The 24,000-nt window shown below is 50.5% G+C and overlaps 1 protein-coding gene across 13 annotated transcripts in view; it reads left to right on the top strand.

Moving 5' to 3' along the window:
• The window catches only part of dock3 (dedicator of cytokinesis 3), a 120,994-nt gene that overhangs the window by 83,778 nt on the left and 13,216 nt on the right, over positions 1 to 24,000 (top strand). For 3 of the 13 annotated variants that reach the window (XM_078947832.1, XM_078947841.1, XM_078947844.1), the window contains 35 exons: positions 228 to 352; positions 781 to 943; positions 1,021 to 1,127; positions 1,253 to 1,424; positions 1,565 to 1,662; positions 2,008 to 2,091; positions 4,268 to 4,368; positions 5,109 to 5,190; positions 5,383 to 5,553; positions 5,792 to 5,965; positions 6,722 to 6,914; positions 7,052 to 7,179; positions 8,225 to 8,371; positions 8,936 to 9,034; positions 9,118 to 9,212; positions 15,225 to 15,300; positions 15,387 to 15,487; positions 15,567 to 15,625; positions 15,731 to 15,879; positions 15,961 to 16,046; positions 16,145 to 16,171; positions 16,651 to 16,746; positions 16,889 to 16,949; positions 17,032 to 17,125; positions 17,196 to 17,344; positions 18,553 to 18,639; positions 19,411 to 19,515; positions 19,622 to 19,763; positions 19,870 to 20,036; positions 20,674 to 20,760; positions 20,852 to 21,031; positions 21,323 to 21,406; positions 22,755 to 22,871; positions 23,098 to 23,222; positions 23,852 to 23,987. In XM_078947832.1, the coding sequence (XP_078803958.1) occupies positions 228 to 352; positions 781 to 943; positions 1,021 to 1,127; positions 1,253 to 1,424; positions 1,565 to 1,662; positions 2,008 to 2,091; positions 4,268 to 4,368; positions 5,109 to 5,190; positions 5,383 to 5,553; positions 5,792 to 5,965; positions 6,722 to 6,914; positions 7,052 to 7,179; positions 8,225 to 8,371; positions 8,936 to 9,034; positions 9,118 to 9,212; positions 15,225 to 15,300; positions 15,387 to 15,487; positions 15,567 to 15,625; positions 15,731 to 15,879; positions 15,961 to 16,046; positions 16,145 to 16,171; positions 16,651 to 16,746; positions 16,889 to 16,949; positions 17,032 to 17,125; positions 17,196 to 17,344; positions 18,553 to 18,639; positions 19,411 to 19,515; positions 19,622 to 19,763; positions 19,870 to 20,036; positions 20,674 to 20,760; positions 20,852 to 21,031; positions 21,323 to 21,406; positions 22,755 to 22,871; positions 23,098 to 23,222; positions 23,852 to 23,987 (4,067 nt within the window). The remainder of the gene's footprint in view (positions 1 to 227; positions 353 to 780; positions 944 to 1,020; positions 1,128 to 1,252; positions 1,425 to 1,564; positions 1,663 to 2,007; positions 2,092 to 4,267; positions 4,369 to 5,108; positions 5,191 to 5,382; positions 5,554 to 5,791; positions 5,966 to 6,721; positions 6,915 to 7,051; positions 7,180 to 8,224; positions 8,372 to 8,935; positions 9,035 to 9,117; positions 9,213 to 15,224; positions 15,301 to 15,386; positions 15,488 to 15,566; positions 15,626 to 15,730; positions 15,880 to 15,960; positions 16,047 to 16,144; positions 16,172 to 16,650; positions 16,747 to 16,888; positions 16,950 to 17,031; positions 17,126 to 17,195; positions 17,345 to 18,552; positions 18,640 to 19,410; positions 19,516 to 19,621; positions 19,764 to 19,869; positions 20,037 to 20,673; positions 20,761 to 20,851; positions 21,032 to 21,322; positions 21,407 to 22,754; positions 22,872 to 23,097; positions 23,223 to 23,851; positions 23,988 to 24,000) is intronic. The other 10 variants (XM_078947835.1, XM_078947837.1, XM_078947833.1 and 7 more) reach the window with 10 other exon arrangements.

Here is a 24,000-nt window from a genome sequence, read left to right as displayed (position 1 = left end):
CGGATTCCAGAGCTGTGGACGCCGCGGCTCTGGACGCCTCGGCTCTAGACGCCACGGCTTAAGGGTTGGGTGTGGTTGAGTAGATGCAGGAGCGGCAGCTTCAGGTTTAGACAGATTGATAAAGCTTGGCTTTCCATCAAAGCGGTTAAACGGGATTCCCGTCTCAAAAAACCTACAGACATCAGGCCTTTGTCCACTTCCTGTTCACATGTCCGTCTCTGACCCAGGTGACGTCCGTAACGACCTGTACCTGACTCTGGAGCGGGGGGATTTTGAAAGGGGGGGGAAGAGCGTTCAGAAGAACATCGAGGTCACCATGTACGTCCTCTACGCTGATGGAGAAATACTGAAGGTACAGACATCTGCTCACCTGTGTTACCCAGCATGCACCGGGCCAAACTCTGGCCTTGATGATGGAATGATCCATCTACGTCTTAGTTTTTGTCAGGATTTCCTTTGGTGAACTTTCACCTCAGTCTCCGTCCATCTTCAGCTGCCAAACTTCCCCGGTTTTGAACCATCAAACCTGCTGAACCGCCTGGCAGAAAGAGTTTTTACAAGTTACCTTTTCATCTTAAATAGTCGTGTGTATTGTTTGAGGTGCAGGAGGTGTGTGTGTGTGTGTGGGGGGGGGGGGCAGTTATTATTTTATTTATACTGTGTACAACTTTGATTCCTGAGGAATAATTCCAGCAATAAATGAATGATAGTGACTCTAATTTAATAGGATGGGGGAGGGGGACAGCAGCGGCGCTGAATAAACTCTGCCCCCCCCTGCAGGACTGCATCAGTCTGGGCTCGGGGGAGCCCTGCTTCCCGGAGTACCGCTCCTTCGTGCTGTACCACAACAACAGCCCCCGCTGGAGCGAGGTGGTGAAGCTGCCCATCCCCATCGACCGTTTCCGAGGCTCCCACCTGCGCTTCGAGTTCCGACATTGTTCCAGTCAGTGTCCTGCGGCGGAGGAGCTTCTCGCCGTTCTGACGGCCGGCGTCTGACGTTCTGCGTTCTTCTGCCTGCAGCCAAGGACAAAGGAGAGAAGAAGCTGTTCGGTTTCGCCTTCACCCCCCTGATGAGGGAGGACGGGACCACTCTGTCCGACGACAGCCACGAACTCTACGTCTACAAGGTCAGACGCTCCCGCTGCTCGCCTGGATTCAGACCTCCCAGCTTTTGGGATTCCTTCATTCATGACCTGTGAATCCTCCTCCTCCTCCTCCTCCTCCTCGCCGCGGTGGATCCTGCTGGCCTCAGTGTGACGAGAACACCACCTTCAGTAACCACGCCCTCTACCTGGGCCTCCCCTGCTGTAAGGAGGACGTCAGCAGCTGCCCCAGCATCCCGTCCAGCCTGGTCTTCCAGCGCAGCAGCAAGGAGACCTTCTGGATCTCCACCCAGCTCTCCTCCACCAAGCTGACGCAGAACGGTGAGGTTGATCTTCATCAGGGCGGGGTGGGAGCCCAGGTCAGCAGTGGCCTCTGAAGACACTTCAAAGTTTAGGCCCCGCCCCCTGAGCAGAGCAGCGTGGCCTTCCTCGGTCTGACTCTGTTCTTCTGGGTTCTGCAGTGGACCTGCTGGCGCTCCTGAAGTGGAAGGCTCATCCTGAGCGCGTCATGGACATCCTGGGACGCCTTCGACACATCAGCGGCGAGGAGATCGTCAAGGTGGGGGGGTGGGACTCATGGTCGTTTTGGTTAATCAGCTCCTTCACTCAGTTTGAGAACTTTGGTTTCTATCTTTGGAAACTGGAACATAACAGACAAAATGCTTTCATTTTTAGTTTGTTTCATTTTTGTTTCAGTTTTTCAGATAAAACAAAGATGTTTGATAAATGAAGAAAAGAAATCCAGAAGAAAATCTGTTTCTCTTGTTCAGTTTGGGATAAAAACGTCATTGAAGTCAAAGACAACAATATATGTGAAAAATCGACGTTTTCTCAGTTTTCATGACTTTGTTTCAGAACATTTCTGACGATAAACTCAGCCTCAGGGAACCTCTCTGTTCTCCAGTTTCTCCAGGACATCCTGGACACCCTGTTCTCCATCCTGGATGACAACACGGAGAAGTACGGGCCCCTGGTCTTCCAGTCTTTGGTACGTCTGGCTGACGAGACACAAACAGTTCAGAGACGCTTTTATGAAACGGATCAGAGGGAATTAGGAGGAGGATGAAGCCAAAGTCAGACGTCTGCAGATGTGACTGGTTGTCAGCTTGAATCAGTGTTGTGATGCTGTTTGTCACAACATCATGACAGCAGAGCCTCACGGGCCAGAAGTGTCTGATTGAACCTGATCTGTGAAGAAGCCGCGCTGCAGCTGCTCGCTCCTCCACAGCACATGGGCTCCTCCCACCTGGCGTGTCAGCAGGAGCTCCTCCCACCTGACCCTGACATGTCAGCAGGAGCTCCTCCCACCTGGCGTGTCAGCAGGGGCTCCTCCCACCTGACATGTCAGCAGGGGCTCCTCCCACCTGACATGTCAGCGGGAGCTCCTCCCACCTGGCGTGTCAGCAGGAGCTCCTCCCACCTGACCCTGACGTGTCAGCAGGAGCTCCTCCCACCTGACCCTGACATGTCAGCAGGAGCTCCTCCCACCTGGCGTGTCAGCAGGGGCTCCTCCCATCTGACATGTCAGCGGGAGCTCTTCCCACCTGGCGTGTCAGCAGGCGCTCCTCCCACCTGACCCTGACGTGTCAGCAGGCGCTCCTCCCACCTGGCGCGTCAGCAGGAGCTCCTCCCACCTGGCGTGTCAGCAGAAGCTCCTCCCACCTGGCGTGTCAGCAGGAGCTCCTCCCACCTGGCGTGTCAGCAGAAGCTCCTCCCACCTGGCCTGTCAGCAGTAGCTCCTCCCACCTGACCCTGACGTGTCAGCAGGAGCTCCTCCCACCTGGCGTGTCAGCAGAAGCTCCTCCCACCTGGCCTGTCAGCAGTAGCTCCTCCCACCTGACCCTGACATGTCAGCAGGAGCTCCTCCCACCTGGCGTGTCAGCAGGGGCTCCTCCCATCTGACATGTCAGCGGGAGCTCCTCCCACCTGGCGTGTCAGCAGAAGCTCCTCCCACCTGACCCTGACGTGTCAGCAGGAGCTCCTCCCACCTGACGTGTCAGCAGGCGCTCCTCCCACCTGGCGCGTCAGCAGGAGCTCCTCCCACCTGGCGTGTCAGCAGAAGCTCCTCCCACCTGGCGTGTCAGCAGGAGCTCCTCCCACCTGGCGTGTCAGCAGAAGCTCCTCCCACCTGGCGTGTCAGCAGGAGCTCCTCCCACCTGACCCTGACGTGTCAGCAGGAGCTCCTCCCACCTGGCGTGTCAGCAGGAGCTCCTCCCATCTGGCATGTCAGCAGGAGCTCCTCCCACCTGACATGTCAGCAGGAGCTCCTCCCATCTGGCATGTCAGCAGGAGCTCCTCCCACCTGGCGTGTCAGCAGGAGCTCCTCCCATCTGGCATGTCAGCAGGAGCTCCTCCCATCTGGCATGTCAGCAGGAGCTCCTCCCACCTGGCGTGTCAGCAGGAGCTCCTCCCACCTGACCCTGACATGTCAGCAGGAGCTCCTCCCATCTGGCATGTCAGCAGGAGCTCCTCCCACCTGGCGTGTCAGCAGGAGCTCCTCCCACCTGGCGTGTCAGCAGGAGCTCCTCCCACCTGGCATGTCAGCAGGAGCTCCTCCCATCTGGCATGTCAGCAGGAGCTCCTCCCACCTGGCGTGTCAGCAGGAGCTCCTCCCACCTGGCGTGTCAGCAGGAGCTCCTCCCACCTGGCATGTCAGCAGGAGCTCCTCCCACCTGGCGTGTCAGCAGGAGCTCCTCCCACCTGGCGTGTCGGCAGGAGCTCCTCCCACCTGGCGTGTCAGCAGGAGCTCCTCCCACCTGGCATGTCAGCAGGAGCTCCTCCCATCTGGCATGTCAGCAGGAGCTCCTCCCACCTGGCGTGTCAGCAGGAGCTCCTCCCACCTGGCGTGTCAGCAGAAGCTCCTCCCACCTGGGTCAAACACTGGTCCTGTAGGGTGAATCACATGCATCCACATATAGTTGAGGATGAAGCTCCTCCGCCTGCCTGGAGGAGGAAACTTCTGCTCCATCTGTGGAGTAGACGCCAGTCTTTCTTCCTCCCAGCCGGATGGGATCGGCGCGGTCTGGACCTTAGGGCGGGAATGTTCCTGTTTGCCGGCGGCAGCAGGAGGCGTTCTTGTTCAAACATCTAAACCTGCTCGGCGCCGCTCCCAGCTGGTTCCTGCAGTGACGTGTTTGCCTTGTTCTTGTGCTTCATCCTGTCAGGTGTTCATCATCAACCTGCTCAGGGACAGTAAATATTACCACTTCAGGCCCGTGATGGACACCTACATCCAGAAACACTTCGCCGGCGCCCTCGCCTACAGGTGAGTGTTTTCTCCCATCCTGACCTCTGACCTGCTTGGTGTTTCCTTTTAGGAAAAGGTGGCGCCGGCTTCTTTAGTTTTGCTGATGTTTGATGTCTATTTATGATTTTGAACTAAACCTTAGTCACATGACCTGCTTACTGACTCCGCCCACACCCAACATGCCTTTGGATTTTATGGTCTTTTAACAGGAACCAACAGTCCGAGCACATCTCACCCATTCTGGCGTCTTTGCACTTCCTGTTAATTTTAGGATTCATTTGAAAAGGTTGTCGTTTGTTTTCAAAGCTCTACATGGACCGGCTCCAAAATACATCTCTGACCTCTCTAGGATTCATAAACCAGCTCGTGCTCTGAGGTCAGAGGTCAGCTTCAGCTCGTGGAGCCCTGTGGAGGCTGAAAACTAGAGGAGACAGAGCGGCCCTCAGCTGTGGATCGCTCAGCCTCCTCATGTCAGAACAGCGCCCCCTGTGGAGAGTCTTAAAACCCATTTTCATTCTCTGGCTTTCTTTTTCATGTTATTTTGGTATTTTGCTTGTTTTTAATTTTGTTTAATATTTTTTATCTCATTTTAGTGTCTGTACAGCACTTTGGAAACTGCGTGTTAGGGAAACGTGCTCTGTGAATAGACAGGGTTGGATTTAGCTGACATGCAGCCGGAGCGGCCGGCCTTCTGCCGTGGCTGCGGATTCGAACGTTTTCCTCAGCTGGCGCTCAGAGAACACGCCTGTCTGTTTCAGAGAGCTGATCCGCTGCCTGAAGTGGTACATGGACCGCTCTGCTGAGGTGGTGAGGCAGGACCACATCCAGGAAGCCATGAGGGTGAGAGCCCCGCCCATCTGGACCCACAGAGTTTGCATGCCCCGCCCCCTTCATTCCAGCTCATGCCCTCATCATCACCATCATCATCATCATCATCATCATCACCTCAATCAAACATTCAGAATTATTATAAAGTCGATGTCTTCAGGTGTCCCTGGTCTTCATCGAGTCTTCATGCCCCCCTCCCCCCAGGCCCTGGAGTACCTGTTCAAGTTCATCGTCCAGTCCCGCATCCTCTACTCCCGGGCCACCTGTGGGATGGAGGAGGAGCAGTTCCGAACCAGCATCCAGGAGCTCTTCCAGTCCATCCGCTTTGTCCTGAGTCTGGACAGCCGCAGCTCAGAGACCCTCCTCTTCACTCAGGTGAGGAAGAACTCTTAGGGACCAAGAGGGTGGCGTCTCTTTGGGAAGCAGAACGTGTTCGTCGGCGTCCGTTCTTGACTTTCTGCAGCTGCTTCCCGTTTCTCTGAACTGATCAGCGTCTTCTCTCTGCACCTTTTTATTGGCACTTTCCCGAACTCTCTCTCCTTTTCTCTTGACCTTTTTCAAATGTTGACCCTCCGATGTGGTCCTGCCCCCCCCCAACCCATTGGGTTCCCAGCCCTGTCCAGGCCCCAGTCAAGTCTCTGGACCTGGTACTGTGCCTGCTGCTCCCTTAGCTCTAGTCCCTGGTCCGGTCCAAATCCAGCCCCCACTGCAAGTCAGCTGCACTCAGGCCACGAGCTCCAGCGCTATGCGGCCGCCGCCTCCGCCGCCGCTGCCGCTGCCGCTGTCAGTAAGTGGAAATCTGGATACCTGTGAGAAAGCCAGAGTCCTGATTCACCTGTGCAGCAGGTGTGAGGGGAAGAGCTGACAGACACACACGCAGACACACACACAGACACACACACTCACAGATACAGACACACACACACACACACACATACAGACAACACAGACACACACAGACACACACAGACACACACAGACACACACACTCACAGATACAGACACACTGACACACACATACACACAGACACACACACACACACACAGACACACACACACACACACAGACACACGCAGACACACACCCACACAGACACACACACACACACACACAGACACACACACACACACACACACACACATACATTTATAGTAAACTGAACAAAAAAATGTAACCTTTTAATCGTTTTTCACATCTTTGGTTTTTAAAATCGTATCTTAGGTTCCTGGATTCTGTCCTCCTAAAAATGTCTGAAGCGTCTTTGCTGTTAGCGGGAAAAGTCACAGTTGGGAAAATGAAAAACCCACATCTGACCTTCTCTGAAGCTGCTTCAGCGTGCACGGACCACCTCCACAGCTGTGGTGCTGGCCCTCTGCAGGGCCTCCAGCGTCACTTCCTTCTGTCTGTTCACGTTCCTCCTGCTTCCAGATCTCGGACCTCATGAGCGTTTTGGATCCCTGAGGCTCAGCTCTGTCACGGACTCTCCTCCATTAGTGGATCCCAGAAGCAGCAGCTCTCTAACAAAGCTGCCTTCTTCCTCAGGCCGCCCTGCTGAACTCCTTCCCCGCCATCTTTGACGAGCTGCTGCACATGTTCACGGTGCAGGAGGTGGCAGAGTTCGTGCGGGGCACTTTGGGCAGCATGCCGTCCACTGTGCACATAGGACAGTCCATGGATGTGGTGAAGCTGCAGTCCATCGCTCGGACCGTGGACAGCAGACTCTTCTCCTTCCCGGGTAGATTCTTCTGCTTTGCTTCTTGATCGTTGATGTGAAAGAAACCCGGACACACACACCTCACCTCACACTGAAGCGTCTCCATATACCTATTATGGGATGGGCTCACGATGTCCTGTGTGTGTTTGTGTCCCCAGAGTCTCGAAGGATCCTGCTTCCTGTGGTCCTGCATCACATCCATCTGCATCTGAGGCAGCAGAAAGAGCTGCTCATCTGCTCAGGAATCCTCGCCTCCATCTTCTCTATTATCAAGAGCAGCTCCATGGTAACACAGACCCACAGAGGCACTTCCTGTTGGAGTCAACATCCATGTTTCTGCAGCCCAGAACGCTGGTTCTGCTCTCAGTCCTTCAGCTGGTTAAACCAGGTCCAAACCGTCCAGACTTCAGTTTTTCACTTAAACATCAGAATCAGAATCAGAGATACTTTATTGATCCCACACGTGGGAAATTTGTTTGTCACCATAGCAACTGACAGCAGAGGGGAAAAAAGACTTAGAATTAAGTTAAAAAAAAGCAAGAACAAGAAAATGTAGGATAAATACAGACATCGAGGTTTTATAATTTAAAAAGCTATTTACAGAACAGTGCAAGTAAAAAGATGTGCAAAAGAAATGTGCAAAATAGAAAACAACTAAATAAAGAGATAACAAAAAATGTGCAAAGGTTATCTTTTGCATTGTGAGTTGTTGTACAGGGTTATTCCATTGGGTATGAATGACTTTTGGTACCGGGCAGTTTTGGAGCGGAGCTGTCTGAGCCTCCTAGAGAAGGAGCTCCGCTGTTTGTCCAGAAGAGGATGGAGAGGATGCTCTGGGTTGTCCATGATTGAAAGGAGTCTGTTCAGGGACCTCCTCTCCATCACTGCTTCAAATGTGTCCAGTTTGCAGCCAATGACAGAACCCGCCTTCCTGATCAGCTGTTCAGTCTGTTGGTGTCACTGACTGCAATGCTGCCCCCCCAGCAGACCACGGAGGAGAACAAGGTGCTGGCCCCCACAGACTGGTAGAAGATCCCAGCATCTTGCTGCACACATTGAAGGACCTCAGCTTCCTTAGGAAGTAGAGTCTGCTGCAGGCCTTCTTGTACACAGCAGTGCTGTGGCTCCTCCAGCTCAGTCTGCTGTCGATAGTCACACCCAGATATTTATACTCCTCATCCACTTCCACATCCTTGCCCAGGATGCAGAGGGGTTTTCTCCATGACATTTGCAAAGATCAAAATGTTGTCATCAGTCCCGTCTTTCTCTCCGTTTTTCTTTCTTTTTCATTCCTTTCACTCCCCCCTTTTCCACCTGCTGCCCCCCTCCAGGACACGTCGGTGCAGGAGGAGGTGGAGATGATGGTGGAGTCGCTGCTGGACGTCCTCCTGCAGACACTTCTGTCCATTATGAGCAAGAGCCAATCGCAGGAGGCGGTAAGGGGTCAACGCTGTCCGCAGTGCACCGCGGAGATCACTGTTAGTAACTAACATTACAACTACTACTCCCCCCCACCGCATGCATCCACCCTGCCCCCCCGCTCCACCTGAGAAGGGCAACATCCAAGATGAGTCCAGCCCCTACCATAATACTTCCATTTTTGAAAGCGACTAATCTGGAACCAAAAACAGGAACAGAAACGATCTCAGTTCTGATGTTCCCTTCTGATCCATCATCATCTTCATCATCATCTTCATCATCGTCTTCATCATCATCTTCATCATCGTCTTCATCATCATCTTCATCATCGTCTTCATCATCCTGTTACCCTCATAAACTTCCATCCATCCTGTAAAACTCCTTCATTTCTGTTTGAATCAAGGACAGGAAGTGAAGGAGAGCTTGCTTTGTTCTTGTTTTTCTGTTTGTTCTTGTTGTTTATTGCCCCCCCCCCCTTGTTTTACTCTCCAAAACCTCAGTAAATGTTTTAAAACGGGACTGAAATAATCTGAAAGTCCATTCCATCATCTCCTGTCTGTCCCTCCTGAACTGCCCTCACATGACCGACCCTCATGACCTTCTCTGATGTCATTTCCTGTCAGGGAGAATATGTGTCCTGCCTCCTATCGCTTCTCCGTCAGATGACCGACGCCCACTTTCAACACCTGATTGAAAACTTTCACAGCAAAGAGGAGCTGAAGGTAGACCCTGAACATCCAGCAGTGGTCCTTCCAATGAGGGGGGGGGGGGCGTTCTGATGCAGAATTTCCCTTCGTCCTCACAGGAGTTCCTGCTGAAGATCCTGTGTGTGTTCAGGAACCTGATGAAGCTCAGCATCTTCCCTCGAGACTGGAACGTCATGAGGCTGCTCACCAGCCAGTAAGACACAAACACACACTAACCTGGTGACACGTCTGACCGTTCTCCCGGCATTGGACCATCAGCGTCCAGCCAGGCTGAGTCTGTCCAGAAGAACCAGCATCCATCAGTCATGTGTGTTCTATGGAACCAGCATCCATCAGTCATGTGTGTTCCATGGAACCAGCATCCATAGGTCATGTCTGTTCTATGGAACCAGCATCCATCAGTCATGTGTGTTCTATGGAACCAGCATCCATCAGTCATGTGTGTTCTATGGAACCAGCATCCATCAGTCATGTGTGTTCTATGGAACCAGCATCCATCAGTCATGTGTGTTCTATGGAACCAGCATCCATCAGTCATGTGTGTTCCATGGAACCAGCATGCATCAGTCATGTGTGTTCCATGGAACCAGCATGCATCAGTCATGTGTGTTCTATGGAACCAGCATCCATCAGTCATGTGTGTTCCATGGAACCAGCATGCATCAGTCATGTGTGTTCCATGGAACCAGCATCCATCAGTCATGTGTGTTCTATGGAACCAGCATCCATCAGTCATGTGTGTTCTATGGAACCAGCATGCATCAGTCATGTGTGTTCTATGGAACCAGCATCCATCAGTCATGTGTGTTCCATGGAACCAGCATGCATCAGTCATGTGTGTTCTATGGAACCAGCATCCATCAGTCATGTGTGTTCTATGGAACCAGCATCCATCAGTCATGTGTGTTCTATGGAACCAGCATCCATCAGTCATGTGTGTTCCATGGAACCAGCGTCCATCAGTCATGTCTGTTCTATGGAACCAGCATCCATCAGTCATGTGTGTTCCATGGAACCAGCATGCATCAGTCATGTGTGTTTCATGGAACCAGCATCCATCAGTCATGTGTGTTCTATGGAACCAGCATCCATCAGTCATGTGTGTTCTATGGAACCAGCATCCATCAGTCATGTCTGTTCTATGGAACCAGCATCCATCAGTCATGTCTGTTCTATGGAACCAGCATCCATCAGTCATGTGTGTTCCATGGAACCAGCATCCATCAGTCATGTCTGTTCCATGGAACCAGCATCCATCAGTCATGTCTGTTCTATGGAACCAGCATCCATCAGTCATGTCTGTTCCATGGAACCAGCATGCATCAGTCATGTGTGTTCTATGGAACCAGCATCCATCAGTCATGTCTGTTCTATGGAACCAGCATCCATCAGTCATGTGTGTTCTATGGAACCAGCATCCATCAGTCATGTGTGTTCTATGGAACCAGCATCCATCAGTCATGTCTGTTCTATGGAACCAGCATCCATCAGTCATGTGTGTTCCATGGAACCAGCATCCATCAGTCATGTCTGTTCCATGGAACCAGCATCCATCAGTCATGTCTGTTCTATGGAACCAGCATCCATCAGTCATGTGTGTTCTATGGAACCAGCATCCATCAGTCATGTGTGTTCTATGGAACCAGCATCCATCAGTCATGTCTGTTCCATGGAACCAGCATGCATCAGTCATGTGTGTTCCATGGAACCAGCATCCATCAGTCATGTGTGTTCTATGGAACCAGCATCCATCAGTCATGTGTGTTCTATGGAACCAGCATCCATCAGTCATGTGTGTTCTATGGAACCAGCATCCATCAGTCATGTGTGTTCCATGGAACCAGCGTCCATCAGTCATGTCTGTTCTATGGAACCAGCATCCATCAGTCATGTGTGTTCCATGGAACCAGCATGCATCAGTCATGTGTGTTTCATGGAACCAGCATCCATCAGTCATGTGTGTTCTATGGAACCAGCATCCATCAGTCATGTGTGTTCTATGGAACCAGCATCCATCAGTCATGTCTGTTCTATGGAACCAGCATCCATCAGTCATGTCTGTTCTATGGAACCAGCATCCATCAGTCATGTGTGTTCCATGGAACCAGCATCCATCAGTCATGTCTGTTCCATGGAACCAGCATCCATCAGTCATGTCTGTTCTATGGAACCAGCATCCATCAGTCATGTGTGTTCTATGGAACCAGCATCCATCAGTCATGTCTGTTCTATGGAACCAGCATCCATCAGTCATGTCTGTTCTATGGAACCAGCATCCATCAGTCATGTCTGTTCCATGGAACCAGCATGCATCAGTCATGTGTGTTCTATGGAACCAGCATCCATCAGTCATGTCTGTTCTATGGAACCAGCATCCATCAGTCATGTGTGTTCTATGGAACCAGCATCCATCAGTCATGTGTGTTCTATGGAACCAGCATCCATCAGTCATGTGTGTTCTATGGAACCAGCATCCATCAGTCATGTGTGTTCTATGGAACCAGCATGCATCAGTCATGTGTGTTCTATGGAACCAGCATCCATCAGTCATGTCTGTTCTATGGAACCAGCATGCATCAGTCATGTGTGTTCTATGGAACCAGCATCCATCAGTCATGTGTGTTCCATGGAACCAGCATGCATCAGTCATGTGTGTTCCATGGAACCAGCATCCATCAGTCATGTGTGTTCCATGGAACCAGCATCCATCAGTCATGTGTGTTCCATGGAACCAGCATCCATCAGTCATGTCTGTTCTATGGAACCAGCATGCATCAGTCATGTGTGTTCTATGGAACCAGCATCCATCAGTCATGTGTGTTCCATGGAACCAGCATCCATCAGTCATGTGTGTTCCATGGAACCAGCATGCATCAGTCATGTGTGTTCTATGGAACCAGCGTGCATCAGTCATGTGTGTTCTATGGAACCAGCATCCATCAGTCATGTGTGTTCTATGGAACCAGCATCCATCAGTCATGTGTGTTCCATGGAACCAGCATCCATCAGTCATGTGTGTTCTATGGAACCAGCATGCATCAGTCATGTGTGTTCTATGGAACCAGCGTGCATCAGTCATGTGTGTTCCATGGAACCAGCATGCATCAGTCATGTGTGTTCTATGGAACCAGCGTGCATCCGTCATGTGTGTTCTATGGAACCAGCATGCATCCGTCATGTGTGTTCTATGGAACCACCATCCATCAGTCTTGTGTGTTCCATGGAACCAGCATCCATCAGTCATGTCTGTTCTATGGAACCAGCATCCATCAGTCATGTGTGTTCTATGGAACCAGCATCCATCAGTCATGTGTGTTCTATGGAACCAGCATCCATCAGTCATGTGTGTTCCATGGAACCAGCATCCATCAGTCATGTGTGTTCCATGGAACCAGCATCCATCAGTCATGTGTGTTCTATGGAACCAGCATGCATCAGTCATGTGTGTTCTATGGAACCAGCATCCATCAGTCATGTGTGTTCCATGGAACCAGCATGCATCAGTCATGTGTGTTCCATGGAACCAGCATCCATAGGTCATGTGTGTTCTATGGAACCAGCATGCATCAGTCATGTGTGTTCTATGGAACCAGCATCCATCAGTCATGTGTGTTCTATGGAACCAGCATCCATCAGTCATGTGTGTTCTATGGAACCAGCATGCATCAGTCATGTCTGTTCTATGGAACCAGCATCCATCAGTCATGTGTGTTCTATGGAACCAGCATCCATCAGTCATATGTGTTCTATGGAACAAGCATCCATCAGTCATGTGTGTTCCATGGAACCAGCATGCATCAGTCATGTGTGTTCTATGGAACCAGCATCCATCAGTCATGTCTGTTCTATGGAACCAGCATCCATCAGTCATGTCTGTTCTATGGAACCAGCATCCATCAGTCATGTGTGTTCTATGGAACCAGCATCCATCAGTCATGTGTGTTCCATGGAACCAGCATGCATCAGTCATGTGTGTTCTATGGAACCAGCATCCATCAGTCATGTGTGTTCTATGGAACCAGCATCCATCAGTCATGTGTGTTCTATGGAACCAGCATCCATCAGTCATATGTGTTCTATGGAACAAGCATCCATCAGTCATGTGTGTTCCATGGAACCAGCATCCATCAGTCATGTGTGTTCTATGGAACCAGCATCCATCAGTCATGTCTGTTCTATGGAACCAGCATCCATCAGTCATGTCTGTTCTATGGAACCAGCATCCATCAGTCATGTGTGTTCTATGGAACCAGCATCCATCAGTCATGTGTGTTCCATGGAACCAGCATGCATCAGTCATGTGTGTTCTATGGAACCAGCATCCATCAGTCATGTGTGTTCTATGGAACCAGCATGCATTAGTCATGTGTGTTCTATGGAACCAGCATCCATCAGTTATGTGTGTTCTATGGAACCAGCATCCTTCAGTCATGTGTGTTCTATGGAACCAGCATGCATCAGTCATGTGTGTTCCATGGAACCAGCATCCATCAGTCATGTGTGTTCTATGGAACCAGCATCCATCAGTCATGTGTGTTCCATGGAACCAGCATCCATCAGTCATGTGTGTTCTATGGAACCAGCATCCATCAGTCATGTGTGTTCTATGGAACCAGCATCCATCAGTCATGTCTGTTCCATGGAACCAGCATCCATCAGTCATGTGTGTTCTATGGAACCAGCATCCATCAGTCATGTGTGTTCTATGGAACCAGCATCCATCAGTCATGTGTGTTCTATGGAACCAGCATGCATCAGTCATGTGTGTTCTATGGAACCAGCATCCATCAGTCATGTGTGTTCTATGGAACCAGCATGCATCAGTCATGTGTGTTCTATGGAACCAGCATCCATCAGTCATGTGTGTTCTATGGAACCAGCATCCATCAGTCATGTGTGTTCTATGGAACCAGCATGCATCAGTTATGTGTGTTCTATGGAACCAGCATCCATCAGTCATGTGTGTTCTATGGAACCAGCATCCATCAGTCATGTGTGTTCTATGGAACCAGCATCCATCAGTCATGTGTGTTCTATGGAACCAGCATGCATCAGTCATGTGTGTTCCATGGAACCAGCATCCATCAGTCATGTGTGTTCTATGGAACCAGCATCCATCAGTCATGTGTGTTCTATGGAACCAGCATCCATCAGTCATGTCTGTTCCATGGAACCAGCATCCATCAGTCATGTGTGTTCTATGGAACCAGCATCCATCAGTCATGTGTGTTCTATGGAACCAGCATCCATCAGTCATGTGTGTTCTATGGAACCAGCATGCATCAGTCATGTGTGTTCTATGGAACCAGCATCCATCAGTCATGTGTGTTCTATGGAACCAGCATGCATCAGTCATGTGTGTTCTATGGAACCAGCATCCATCAGTCATGTGTGTTCTATGGAACCAGCATCCATCAGTCATGTGTGTTCTATGGAACCAGCATGCATCAGTCATGTGTGTTCTATGGAACCAGCATCCATCAGTCATGTGTGTTCTATGGAACCAGCATCCATCAGTCATGTCTGTTCCATGGAACCAGCATCCATCAGTCATGTGTGTTCTATGGAACCAGCATCCATCAGTCATGTGTGTTCTATGGAACCAGCATGCATCAGTCATGTGTGTTCTATGGAACCAGCATCCATCAGTCATGTGTGTTCTATGGAACCAGCATGCATCAGTCATGTGTGTTCTATGGAACCAGCATCCATCAGTCATGTGTGTTCTATGGAACCAGCATGCATCAGTCATGTGTGTTCTATGGAACCAGCATCCATCAGTCATGTGTGTTCCATGGAACCAGCATCCATCAGTCATGTCTGTTCTATGGAACCAGCATCCATCAGTCATGTGTGTTCTATGGAACCAGCATCCATCAGTCATGTCTGTTCCATGGAACCAGCATCCATCAGTCATGTGTGTTCTATGGAACCAGCATCCATCAGTCATGTGTGTTCTATGGAACCAGCATGCATCAGTCATGTGTGTTCCATGGAACCAGCATCCATCAGTCATGTGTGTTCTATGGAACCAGAATCCATCAGTCATGTGTGTTCTATGGAACCAGCATCCATCAGTCATGTGTGTTTCTATGGAACCAGCATCCATCAGTCATGTGTGTTTCTATGGAACCAGCATGCATCAGTCATGTGTGTTCCATGGAACCAGCATCCATCAGTCATGTGTGTTCCGTCTGTCCTGCAGCATCATCCTGACCACGGCTCAGCATCTTTCTCCTGCTCTGCACAAGAACTTCGCCCAGAGTGACTTTGACTTTAAGGTTAGCTCCTCCCCTCCACATGTTGGCGCGCGCAGACAGAGCAGACGTCGCTCATGGGGCCTGCGTCTGCTTGTTTCTGTGCGCAGGTGTGGAACTCCTACTTCAGTCTGGCTGTTCTCTACATCAACCAGCCCAGTTTACAACTGGAGAACCTGAGTCCTGCCAAGAAGAAGAAGGTTCTGGACAGGTGAGGACCAGAACCGTGCGGTTCTGTGCCGCGGCCGCTGCATGAAGCTGCTGCTACAGCCGTGTTCGTGTTTCTGCAGATATGGAGACATGAGAGTGATCATGACCTTCCAGCTGTTCAGCATGTGGCAGAACCTGGGTGAGACCCCCCCCCCCCCCCCCCCCCCCCCCCCCCCGTGAACTTTTTTGATAAGGTCGTGGGGTCAAAGGTGAAGTGCTGAAAGATGGCTGTCCGCTGTTGCAGGGGAGAACAAGATCCATTTCATCCCCGCCATGATCGGCCCCTTCCTGGGCGTGACGCTGGTCCCACAGGTGGAGCTGAGGAACATCATGATTCCGATCTTCCACGACATGATGGATTGGGAGCAGCGCAAGAACGGGAACTTCAAACAGGTGCTGGAGCGTGCGCAGGCGGAGACGGCGCCGCTTTCCGGATCCAAGTGTCAGTCTCCTCCTCTGTGAATGTCCCGGCAGGTGGAGGCCGAGCTGATCGATAAGCTGGACAGTTTGGTGTCGGAGGGCAAAGGTGACGAGAACTACCGGGAGCTGTTCGGTTTGCTGTAAGGAGATCTGATCCGCCGGAACCACTTCTGTCTCTCTAACCTCTGCCGCTCTCAAACGCCGCTCTTGTTTGCTTTGCTTTGTGCTGCGGGACTAGAACCCAGCTGTTTGGGCCGTATCCCAGGTAACCCTCTGATCCTCGTGCTCGCGTGCTGGCCCGGTCCGTTTCCGTGTGTGTGTGTGCAGGGAACATGCTAAAATGATGTGTGTGTGTGTGTGTATGTGTACAGAAATCACGCTAAAATGATGTGTGTGAGTTTTTATCCTAATAATCTACATTTCCTGAGGAACTTCTGCTCTGATGCATGAATCTGAACGGCTTCGTTTCAGTGCAGATCATCTGTTTCGTCTTCGTCTCCTGGTGTTGGTGTTCTTCTTCATCACTTTGATGTTTTAAGTTCCAACTGATGCTGCCTCACTCTAGAGAACCGTGACAACACTTTTGGCGATAAAATCATCAAAGTTCAGAAAGAAGAAAAGGGAATTTTCTGCAGTTCTAGAATGTGGACGTTAGTGGGCGTGGCCTGTGAGCGTCCTGCTCAGAGCAGCGGCGTGCTGCCATGAGCCACATTTAAGAGCCTAATCATTGCGTCTGCTCCAAAGTCTGCTGGAGAAGATCGAGCAGGAGACGTGGAGGGAGACGGGGACCTCCTTTGTGACGTCCGTCACGCGGCTGATGGAGCGCCTGCTGGACTACAGGTGAGGAACACCTGAAACATCTGGGGATTGTGGCGTCAAACAAACGCTTTAGTAGAAAAAAGATATGATTACAGAGACGTTCTAACAATCTCAGCAAAAAAACGTGGCTCTTCATCATCATCATCATGGTGTTTGTGTTCAGGGACTGCATGAAGGGAGACGAAACGGAGAACAAAAAGATTGGCTGCACCGTCAACCTGCTGGTAAACGTTCACACCTCAGGAAGTTTCCCTCCCTGTTTCCCCTCCTACTAACAGGATAACTCCCGGTTCTGTTTCCCTGCAGAACTTCTACAAGTCTGAGATCAACAAAGAGGAGATGTACATCCGCTACATCCACAAACTGTGCGACATGCACCTGCAGGCGGAGAACTTCACAGGTGAGGCCGCGACGCGGCGGCGCTCTGAGGCCGCGAGGCGTGGGGCTGACGTGCTGCTGTGCGTCTGCAGAGGCGGCGTTCACCCTGCTGCTGTACTGGGAGCTGCTGCACTGGGAAGAGCGCCCCCTCAAGGACTTCCTGCATTACCCGGCTCAGAGCCAGTGGCACCGCAAGGAGAGCCTCTGCCGCAGAGTAATCCACTACTTTAACAAGGGAAAGGTAATCGGTACCTGTGGTGATACGTGTTCATAAATATTTCACTGAAGCAGCAAACGTTTCATCGTGTAATAACCCTTGTGCTATCCTAGATGACCCCCCCTTACCCCCCTTCCATTGAGGTGTTCTCCCTACCATGGCAAAGGTGGATAAAGGTGGAAAGATTTCATGTAATCCATGGACACCAGTGAAGATCACAAATCATTGAAGAAAAAAGGTTCAGAGCTCTGTCTAGTGGGTCTAGATGACCCAACTCCCAACGTTAAAGTGCCTAGGATAGAACAAGGGTTACAGAAAAGTTTAGAAAAAAGGTTTATTTGATAAAAGTTTGTTGAAAACTCAGAAAGCTTAATTTAGAGATCGTTTCATTCAAAGATTTCATATCTAATGTAAAGGACGTGATCAGCTGATCAACATTTGTTTTTGTGTAAAGACACAACGACAGCATGAATGACAGAAACACAGACAGCTGCACTCTTTACGACATAAACCACATCGGGTCTGGCTTGAAAAAGGTTCTGACCTCAATGGGACTTCCTGGTAAAACAACTGTTACTCTGACTAGCCTGCAGGTGGCGCACTCATCCCTCCACCATGACTGATCAGAGCAGCGGATGTTTTAGGGAAAATTAGGTTTTAGTTTCTCTCTCAACTTATTACTAATTGATAAAATACCACAAAAAAAACATTTTGAGAAATGTAAAAAAAACAAAAGTTCCGCTGTTGCCGGGCAGATTCTAGGCATTAATTAGGTTGGTATATAAAGTTAGTCAATTTTTTTTCAAACCTGAATTTTAGTTCTATTTTTGACTTTTTCTCTACGGTCCTCCGATCAAAACCTCCCAAAAGGCCCAAGTTTAAAACTCGTGGAGACGTTTCCTTTAGAGCTGCAGCCCCAGACTATGGTGACCTTTGACCCAGAATCTGTTGGTTTTTATTCTGACGGCCTTTTTCTCGGTTTAACTTTGATTGTTTCTTAGATAAGGTGTTTGATTTATTGTGTTACATTTTTTATTTCTTTTCGAAAGGGTTAGCACGAGATGTGCATCTTATTTTAATTCTTTATCTCTTTTTCAAATCATTCTTTAATTCTTCTGAAATAAAATGTAAAACTTCCGTTGGGTCTGGGTTTTAGTTTTCCTGCAGAAACAGGAGTGAACGGAGCTGCTGCAGCGTTCCTCACCGTCTCTTTCTGTCGTTTGTGTCGGCAGTGCTGGGAGTTCGGCATTCCTTTGTGCCGGGAGCTGGCCTTCCAGTATGAGTCCCAGTATGACTATCAGAGCCTCAGCTGGATACGGGTGAGCGCTGCTGCCGCACCTGCCCCTGCACGCTGCACCTGGACGCCTCACCTGCACGCCACACCTGCACGCCGCACCTGCACGCCGCACCTGCATGCCACACCTGCATGCCACACCTGCATGCCACACCTGCATGCCACACCTGCATGCCACACCTGCACACAACACAGCTGCACACCAACACACCTGCACGCCACCACACCTGCACGCCGCCACACCTGCACGCCAACACACCTGCACGCCGCCACACCTGCACGCCAACACACCTGCACGCCACCACACCAGCACGCCAACACACCTCACCTGCACGCCACACCTGTACGCCACACCTGAACGCTGCCACACTTGCACGCTGCCACTGGGCCTGCACGCCGCACCTGCACGCCACACCTGCACGCGCCCCTGCACGCCACACTTGCACGCCACACCTGCTCGCCACAGCTGCACGCCACACCTGCCGCCACAGCTGCACGCCGCCACACCTGCACGCCACCACACCTGCACGCCGCCACACCTGCACGCCACACTTGCATGCCACACCTGCATGCCACACCTGCATGCCACACCTGCACGCCACCACACCAGCACGCCAACATACCTCACCTGCACGCCACACCTGCACGCTGTCACACCTGCACACCACCACACCTGCATGCCACACCTTTATGCCGCCATACCGGCACGCCGCACCTGCATGCCACACCTGCACGGCGCCACACCTGCACGGCGGCTCTCGTTAAGGTTCAGTCAAATGCTTTTTTCTGTCTACAGAAAATGGAAGCGGCTTATTATGACAACATCATGGAGCAGCAGCGTCTGGAGCCCGAGTTCTTCAGAGTTGGTTTTTACGGCAGGAAGTTCCCGTTCTTCCTCAGAGTGAGTTCTTCTTTCCCAAATCATATCAAATCTGCGCCTCAACAGTTAAAGCAGTTTCTCCTCCAAAAGACGTACGACAAACACGTTTTACTATCATTTCTCCCAGAATAAGGAGTTTGTCTGTCGAGGTCACGACTACGAAAGGTTAGAGGCTTTCCAGCAAAGGATGCTGGGAGAATTTCCACAAGCCATCGCAATGCAACACCCGAATCAGCCCGACGAGGCCACGCTGCAGTGTGACGCGCAGTGTATCCTTCAGCGTGTCTGAGCTGCAGACATGGGTTCACCTGAAGTTCTCCTTTGAATCCAAAAGATGACGTCAGACCCTTGACTACCCCTCCCCTCGGGCGCCAGACCTCCAGATCTACGCCGTCACTCCGGTTCCAGACAGTGTCGGCGTCCTTCAGATGGAGCGGGTGCCGGACCGCATCAAAAGCTTCTATCGGGTCAACAACGTCCGACGGTTTCGGTATGACCGGCCCTTCCACAAAGGACTGAAAGACAGAGAAAACGAGTTCAAGGTGAGTAGGCGTGTCCTCAGAGGGCTCCGCCCTGCTGCTGACTGATGATATCAGCATAAACTCTAGAATCCTCGGGTTTGTTTCACAGTGAGAAGAGTTCAAAACCAAAAATAAAATTTGTGTTTCAACCATGGACTGTACCAGAGACCTGGACTGAGCGACTGCGACGTCATCAATGAAAACGGTTCACTTCCAACCAAATGAAGTCAATTCAGTCGCCATTTTGTTGCCATGTTGGAACCGTCAGTAAGAAAGGATCGGTCGGTCTGAGTCGACGTTTCTATGGCAACCATTCTCACCAATCAGGAGTGAGCTTGATCGAAGACCACACCTCTTCCACTGAAAGCAGGCTTGGGAGGAGGGGCCTCTCAGTCCAATTCTCAGATACAGTCAATGGTTTCAACGTTCATCAGCTAAGTGTTTTATTTTGAAACATCCCTCTCTTTCAGAATAAAATAGCTGGTTGTCTTTGTGAAGTTTAGAAGAATGAAAACAGATACTGTCACAAAAAAACATGAAAATTACCTCCAGAAGATTTCCAATCCAATCTGGACGTCAATCCCTTTTTGGATTCTTTTGGTTCTGAGTGAAGAACCATCAGCCGGCTGCAGCTCAGAATGTCTCCTGTTCGCTGCAGAGTCTCTGGATCGAGAGGACCACTCTGATCCTCAGCCATCCTCTGCCGGGGATCTCACGTTGGTTTGAGGTGGAGCAGAGAGAGCTGGTGAGACAAGAAGGGAGAACGGACTGCACCTCAGAGCTGGAACACCCACATCAAACTGCTGAGATGTTCGCTTGGTTCTGTTTGGTTCCAGGTGGAGGTGAGCCCGTTGGAGAACGCCACGTCTGTGGTGGAAAACAAGAACCAGGAGCTCCGGACTCTGATCAGCCAGTACCAACACAAGCAGCTGCACGGGAACATCAACCTGCTGAGCATGACGCTGAACGGCGTCATCGATGCCGCCGTCAACGGAGGCATCGCCAGATACCAGGAGGTCAGGCAAAGACCGTCTGTCTGTTCCGGATCTTTGTGTACCTGCAGCCAGAGACGTTAAACCCAAACGGTTCTGATAACTGTTTGGACATCAGTCATGTCTTTATTCTCTGTTCTGAGACACAAAGAACCAAAAAGACCACCATGAGGGTTTTGAATGGCTCCGGCAAAAATCTACACTTAAGTTCATGAAGTTTGATCTCATGAAGTCATGAGACTTTTGATTCTGGTCGTCATGACATCAGCAGCTCCAGAACTCTGTTTTTGAGGTCTGTGGTCTTTTCCTCTGCAGGCTTTCTTTGATAAAGATTACATCACCAGTCATCCTGAAGACGCAGAGAAGATCACGCAGCTCAAAGACCTGATGCAGGAGCAGGTGAGGCATCCAGCCCCCCCCACACACACACATGCAGATCAATCAAATGCAACCTCTAACTATATGATCATTCATTCATTCATCTTCTAAACCACTTTCTCCCATTCGGGGTCACGGGGCTGCCGGCCACTCGTGGGTGAGGGGACGTCCTGTCTCAGAGCCACAATCACACTCACATGCACACTCACATGCACACCTAGGGACAATTCAGAGTAACCACTGAACCTATGAAGCATGTTTTTGGACGGTGGGAGGAAAAACCCACACATACACGGGGGGACATGCAAACCCCACACAGAAAGGTCCCCATTGGGGTTCTGGTTCAGACCCCCCAGCAGGAACCGGGGGCCTTCTCGCTGTGAGGCAAGAGGGCTAACCACTATATGATAATGTCTATTAAAATTCTCAGCAACTATTAACTGAAAATGTGTTAAATCTACTTCATTCTACATTTAGGTTCCACGATTGCCCTTCACCGAAGGATTCAGCTTTTTAACGTTTCTTAAGTCGACCAACAGGAAAAAGGTTCTTTGTTCTTTAGGTGTTACAGGTTTTACAAATCTTTTGGATTTCTCCATTTTTTCTTTCAGGTTTTTCAGTTGTTTTAAGTGTTTCATTATTTTTATTGTATTTGAGCTTCAGGTGCTTCTGTTATTTCAGGTCCTTTATGTGTTTTAGATGTTTCTGGCATAAAAAACTGTTTTCTGGTCATCCAGAATGATTGGTGAATTGCTCCTCCTCTTCCTCCTCATCGTCTCCTGCGGGGGGACCCGGGACCAGAACCGACCGGGTGGTGTCGGTCTTGATCCAGCAGCTCTGCCTTGTTGCAGACCTGCTGCTGTGATCGCTCGCCATCGGCTGCGAGCGTTGCCTCGTGGTCGTCTCCAGCCTGCGGGTCAGACGGGAAGGTGGCTCTCGTTGGGTGTGAGACGAAGAGCTTGGCCCAGTCAGCGCTCTCAGTCTGGGACGCTTTGGGGCCATTGGATGTTCTCAAGGTTCAGCTGTCAAAGCCGTCCGTCTACTTTAGACGCCGCGTCTCTGAGCCGTACAGCAGGACGGACAGTCTTGGCGAGTCCTGAAGCCGGAGTTTGGTCTTGCATGAGATGGTTTGATGGTTTCCAGAGAGGCTGCAGGACTGTGAAGGATCTTTGGCTTTATGTTCCTGCTGTATTTGTGAACATGGTGTGTTCTTAAACCATTGAATTTGGAGCATCAAGAAGCAGTGATGTTGTTTCTGCAAACCTTGTTCATTTTCGTTGAATTCCCTTCAAACGTCAGAGCATCACTTACTTTTTCTACACTCTTTTGAGCCTCTCCTGTTTAATACCAGACCTCCGTGTTCACACAGGTCCATATTTTAGGCTTGGGCCTGGCCGTGCACGAGAAGCTGGTGCACCCAGAAATGCGTCCCCTGCACAAGAAGCTGATAGATCAGTTCCAGATGATGAGGAACAGCCTCTGCCATGTGAGTCCGTGAAAGGGAAAAATAGCCCAATAAGAGATTTGTTTCTTTCTCTTCTCCTTTTTTTAGCTAATCCTGACTCCTGAACCTGCTCTGTTCTTTAACTCTATCAGTTTCATGGAAGTCATAAAATGCCAGTTCTTTTAGAAACCCAACGTTCCTTCTTTTTGTCTCTAACTTGAATTGTCTACAGAAATCTTTGTGAGAACAGTGTGAGTATTCAGAGCAGTGCTTCTATGCTGTCCTGCAGGGTCTGCCTGGCCTAGACAAGGCTGGAACCAACCCCCCCAGAGGAATCCTGGCCTCCCACAGTCCAATGAGTCCAGAGAGCTTCAAGCTGTTGCACCGCCACAGGTGAGAGGGACGCTCTGCTGCTGAAGGATGAAGGTTGGTTTTTGGTGGATCCTCGGCTGGACGGTGCGGGGAGAGGAGGGTCCAGCTGCTGAGCAGGTCCACAGACCCTGAAGAGCAGCTGTCTTTGTTTGTGGGCACGCCGTCAGTCTGGAGTTTTGGGCCTTCGTCCTCTCAGAGGCTGAGTTTGGCAGAAGCTAAAGCCTGAGCCCTGGAAACAGAAGACACATTTTTCAGCTCCAGAAGGAAGAAAATGCACAATCAAAAGAGAATATTAGAAACAGAGATGAATGGTCATTATCTTTCCATCTCCAGCTTCTCAGTTGACAGAATTCCTGTTTTTCTGCTGCTTTTCCTGTTTCCATTTGATGAGTTTCTTCCGTCCTCACTTCTGAACATGAGCCATAATCTACCTCTCTCTTTCTTTCATTCCTCTTTGATTTGACCTTCTTCTTCTGCATGTTCTGGCTGCTGATCACTCCTCCTGACCTCTCTATTGGATGTCTTTCTGTTGTTCTTTTGTTTTGCACTCTGCACGACTCTCCCCCTTCCTCCCCACCTTTTCATTTTTCCCTCTCTTTTGACTGAATCTCCTGACCTGCACTCTTCGCTTCCATCATCCCTCCTTCCAGTCCCATCGCTGTTTTGACTCCTGTTCGCCTTTCTTCCCCCTCTGTCTCCTCTAACACTTCCAGTGAGACTGGAAACCTGCTGATCCTGGCGGATGGTTTGGTGGTGGAGCACGCCGAGGACTTCTACCGCATGCAGGTCAGTCATGAGC

This window comes from Oryzias latipes, chromosome 5 (genome assembly GCF_053564925.1).
Source record: "Oryzias latipes strain Hd-rR chromosome 5, Olatipes_Hd-rR_3.1".
Classification (NCBI taxonomy): Eukaryota; Metazoa; Chordata; class Actinopteri; order Beloniformes; family Adrianichthyidae; genus Oryzias; species Oryzias latipes.
The sequence above is the reverse complement of the archived record's forward strand: the minus strand, read 5'-3'. Positions and strand labels throughout refer to the sequence as shown.